Source organism: Gadus macrocephalus, chromosome 3, assembly GCF_031168955.1.
Source record: "Gadus macrocephalus chromosome 3, ASM3116895v1".
NCBI classification, from domain to species: Eukaryota; Metazoa; Chordata; class Actinopteri; order Gadiformes; family Gadidae; genus Gadus; species Gadus macrocephalus.
The window spans coordinates 19,558,862-19,563,861 of NC_082384.1; the positions used below are offsets into that span (position 1 = coordinate 19,558,862).

General features: G+C 46.5%; 1 protein-coding gene across 7 annotated transcripts in view; it reads left to right on the forward strand.

The window, feature by feature from the left end:
- Positions 1–4,668, forward strand: part of LOC132453525 (adhesion G protein-coupled receptor L1-like) — a 12,650-nt gene extending 7,982 nt beyond the window's left edge. For 3 of the 7 annotated variants that reach the window (XM_060046433.1, XM_060046432.1, XM_060046435.1), the window contains 3 exons: positions 900–1,015; positions 1,978–2,191; positions 3,044–3,391. In XM_060046433.1, coding sequence (XP_059902416.1) covers positions 946–1,015; positions 1,978–2,191; positions 3,044–3,239 — 480 coding nt within the window. In that variant the 5' untranslated portion in view covers positions 900–945 and the 3' untranslated portion in view covers positions 3,240–3,391. Of the gene's footprint in view, positions 1–899; positions 1,016–1,977; positions 2,192–3,043; positions 3,392–3,522; positions 3,546–3,751 lie in introns of those variants that run through there. The other 4 variants (XM_060046436.1, XM_060046437.1, XM_060046439.1 and 1 more) reach the window with 4 other exon arrangements.
- The last annotated feature ends 332 nt before the right edge of the window (positions 4,669–5,000 follow it).

Below are 5,000 nucleotides of genomic sequence, written 5' to 3' on the forward strand. Positions count from 1 at the left end.
AATTGGTCTACGTAGGTCTCTGTGGTAGAGCATCAGTCCCATGTATGTTGGAAATGTATTTAAAAGGAAGCTTGAGACTGTTTTATGGTTCAGTGATCAAACTTGCTCCTAGCTAATGGACCTATAGCAGACACGCACTCGCATACTATCCCCATCCTCCGCCCCCCCCCCCCCCCCCCCACACACTCGCACATACCCAAACACACACACACACACACACACACACAATCATATTCATGAACACACGTACAAACACATCCACTTTTTTCCTCCCTTTTCTATCTTCTTTCTCGTTCGCTCTCTGGCAGCAGTGCACTGTCACCATGGTAACAACAGATGGAGTGACTTTTGCTGTGCTGGTTGCCCTATTATTGCTCATTTTCTCTCTCTCTCTCTCTCTCTCTCTCTCTCTCTTTCTCTTGCTCTAAATCTATCTCTCTAATTGTTTCTCTCTCCCCTCCTCCGCTCCGGCTCTTCATTATACTGAGCCTCTGCCTCTCTCCGCTCCTGCCTGTTCTGTGTTTGCACCTGTTTCTTATTCAACCTTCCAGCTGTCCTTGACTAACTCTCTTGGCCCTTTATGTTCCTGTACACCGGCGTCTCCAACACCAGGAGGGGAGATAGAGCCCTCCTGGGAGTGCCCTGTGTATCTTTACCATCGATCTGACATTCACGGGGAAACATCTTACGCTCAACAAGCATGCACATTCAAGTGTATTCTATAGTGGCAGGCACTGGGGGGGGGGGGATCAGACTCCCTCCATCTCTTGCTTCAAGTCTTATCGTAGCATTGGAAAGCCACTTTGAAGCCATGCGCAGGATGTCATCTTCATCGTGCCCCTGTGTGCTCTGTGTGTGTACCACGGGCCTTGACAGCGCCTCCTCCTCCTCTTCCTCAGGCTCAGCTGACCTGGTACCGAGACGTCGTGCTACAACCGACCCGGCATGGCCATGTGTGTGTGGTTCCTGGGGGTGTGTGTGCTCACCCTAGCCCATGTGGCTCCCTCCAGCCAAGGTGAGATGCACTTCCATGTCCTGCGGATGTTTTTCTAACCACCGTGTCTTCAGAGACAGGGAGTGACTCGTCGTCATGGAAACAAATTCAGGCCCAATGGGGGACGGGCAAAAAAGCTGGTCATTAATTCTGCGTGTGCTGTATGTCTTTTTTTTCACACTCCGTGGTCATATTTATTTGTGCTATATTTGTAATAGCTGAGCTGGTTCATGTCCAGCTCAACTCACAGTACTGCCTCCCATTCAGCACCATGGACAACATCCAACCCACTGTCACAGCTTGATCGGTCTATCTCTCTGTCTCTTTCTCTCTCTCTATATATATATCTATCTATCTTTCTATCTAACTATATATCTATTGATCTTTTTTCTCTATCACCCTCTCTATCTACATATATGTTATCTCACTCTCTCTCTCTCTCTCTCTCTCTCTCTCTCTCTCTCTCTCTATGTATATATGTCTGTTTCTCTCTATCTATATATGTATATGTCTCTCTATCTATATAAGGGCTGCTCAATCATGGAAAAAATCCTAATCACGATTATTTTGGTCAATATTGATATCACGATTATTCAAACGATTATTTTTGGAGTTTGAAAACATGACGTATTTATTGAGCATGTCTCTGCCGAAAAACACTTTGTAACTGAGAACTTTGAAATTTCACCTTAAAAAATACACAAAATGGTCAAAGATCAAAAGTTCAAATCTAAAATAATGTACAGATATGTATCCAGCTGTTTTTCTGCACTTTCTATAAAATAAAAAAAAAACAGAAAAAGATAAAGAAAATAGAAAACTCTATTATGTTAGTTTTGTGATCGTTTGACGCTGAAATTGAGATCAAAATTCGATTGATCGCCCAGCCCTAATCTATATATATATATCTACGGCTCTCTATCTCTCTATCTATAACCCACCTCATGCTAAACTCCTCCCCCCTCCCAACCGTCCACCCCCAGCCATGTCCCGGGCGGCCATGCCCTTTGGCTTGCTGCGCAGGGAGCTGGCGTGTGAGGGCTACCCCATCGAGCTGCGCTGCCCCGGGAGCGACGTGGTCATGGTGGAGACGGCCAACTACGGCCGCACGGACGACAAGATCTGCGACGCCGACCCCTTCCAGATGGAGAACACCCAGTGCTACCTCCCCGACGCGCTGAAGATCATGGCTCAGAGGTGCGCGAGGATGGGTTGATCATCAGATAGGGATGTGCAGAGTGCGATGTCCTTCACGGGTTGTGCGTTGGGTGACGGGTTCTGCCGGGATTAGCGGTTGTGCTTTCAGACGAGCGGGTTGCACAGGTACAGAGGCGAGGTGTTTGTGCACGTGCACTCTGGGCAGCCCGGCTGTTGACAGGAGGTTTGTGAGTCAATGACGCTGACCTCTTCAGTGTTCAAGGAAGCAACTCTTTTTTGGAGGCCATTAGCGGGGATCTGATCCGGCACATGCTCACTTCATCACTTGATCTGCCTAAGCTGTGTACTCAATGTTTACTGAGGAGGCCTGATCAATACACACTCAGAAGGAGAGAGAGAGAGAGAGACAGAGATAGAAAGAGAGAGATTGATATAGTGGAGGAAAGTGTGCATAGTCCTCCACAGTTCATTACCTAATGCTCTTTTTCCTCACGTTCCATCAACATTCATCTGCACAATGTCATCCTCCCTTCGGTCCACCCACCCACACACACACACACACACACACGCGCACACACACACACACACACACACACACACACACACACACACACACAGCGATCCATGCTCTCAACAAACACACCGATCCATCCATGCTCTATACACACCAACACACACACACACACACACACACACACACACACACACACACACACACACACACACACACACACACACACTGTGGACACACACACACACACACACCCATTAATCCATACTCTATATAAACAGACACACACACACGCATACACACACGCCTACACACACACACACACCTTAATACATGTGTACCTCAATCAATGACTGTGTGGTGTGTTCCCTCTGGACCAGGTGTAACAACAGGACTCAGTGTGTAGTGGTAGCGGGGGTGGATGTCTTCCCGGACCCCTGCCCTGGGACCTACAAATACCTGGAGATCCAGTATGAGTGTGTCCCTTACAGTGAGTACAAACACAACGTACTAGAATGTATGGACAACCATTTCAATGATCAAGTGTATATAAAATGTATGTATGCATGCACATAATCATGCACCCACATACACACACACACACACACACACACACACACACACACACACACACACACACACACACACACACACACACACACACACACACACACACACACACATACACACACACACACAACCAGCATGCAGACAACATAATGAGAAAATGTTCATTGTTTACCATAAACTGACAAAACAACTGAACACATCTTGATCCTGGATCAGTTTTCGCTGATGACTTGTGTTAGCGCCTGCCGTCTCTCAGAGATATTGTCATGATGATGTTTTTTTTTCTCAGGGAACTGATGGCGCGAGTGTGTGTGTGCTCATGTATGTGTGTGTGTGTGTGTGTGTGTGTGTGTGTGTGTGTGTGTGTGTGTGTGTGTGTGTGTGTGTGTGTGCGTGTGTGCGTGTGTGCGTGTGTGTGTGTGTTCATGAAAAAAAATAAGAGCATGGCTTGGCCATGTCTGCGTGTGTGTGTACACGCGGGTGCACATGCGTGCGTGCGTGTGTATTTTCTCTTTCAGATTCACCCCAAAGGAGTTGCTCTCTTTTCTCCACAGGGGCCTGCTAGAGAGGAGGAGAGAAGGAGGGATGGAGGGATGGAAAGAGGAGGAGGGAGGGGATGGGGCAGCTGAACCTTTGCTCTTTTTCTGTTGCACTTTCTTCTTTCGTTTTATATATACTACTATGTGTGTGTAGAAAATGAGTATTTTTCTGTGCAAATATTTCTTTATTTTCTTTCTATCTGTCTTTCTATCTTTCTTTCTCACTTTCTTTCCTTCTATATTTCTTTCTTTCTCTCTTTTCTTTTCTTTCCTTCATCCTCTGACTTCTCTTTCTTTTTCTCCCTCTCTTTTTCCTATGCTTGAGTAGAAGTGACCAAAAAGGTAAAGACAATAAATTGTAGCATCTTGAATTCTCTCTCTCTCTCTCTCTCTTTCTCTCTCGCTCTCTCTTTCCCTCTCCCTCTCTCTCTCTCTCTATTTCTTTATCCCGGTTTCCTCTTCCACCCTTCTCTCTCTCTCTCTCTTTCCTGCATGTCTCTCTTCCTCCTACCCAGGACGTTGTTTGGTTCTCATGCTGATGTTGCCCCTGTTTTGTAAATGTATTCGTTTTCATTTATTTTTTCATTTTCTATTTTAACCCCCTTTTTGTATTCGATCCATCCTCTCGGTGTGTAGAACGCCACCCTTCGTTTTGATCCAGGTTCTTCACCTCCCTCCTATGTCTCCTGAAGCTTTCCTGACTCTCTCTCTCTCTCTCTCTCTCTCTCCTGACTCTACCATAACCTCGTTCCTCTCTCCTAATTCTGCTGACACATCCTTACAAGCCACTCCACCTCTCTCTCTTTCCTTCTCTCTAACTCATCCTTCTCATCCCTCCCTCTACGGTTTTCCTTCTTAAACACACCCCCACACACGCACCCCCCACACACACACGCACGCACCACACACACACACACACACACACACCACACACACACACACACACACACACACACACACACACACACACACACACACACACACATGAACACGCTGTCACGTGCGCACCCACACACACTCCTTTTCTATTTCAGAAACACAAACACATGTATGCACACATGCTCATGCGTACATATTTTATCTTTTGATTTTTCTCTAGCTCCATGTTTTTTTTATGTTTTCTCAAACACGGGGTCACTCACACATACACACACACACAGCCACACACACACACACACACACACACACACACACACACACACACACACACACACACACACACACACAC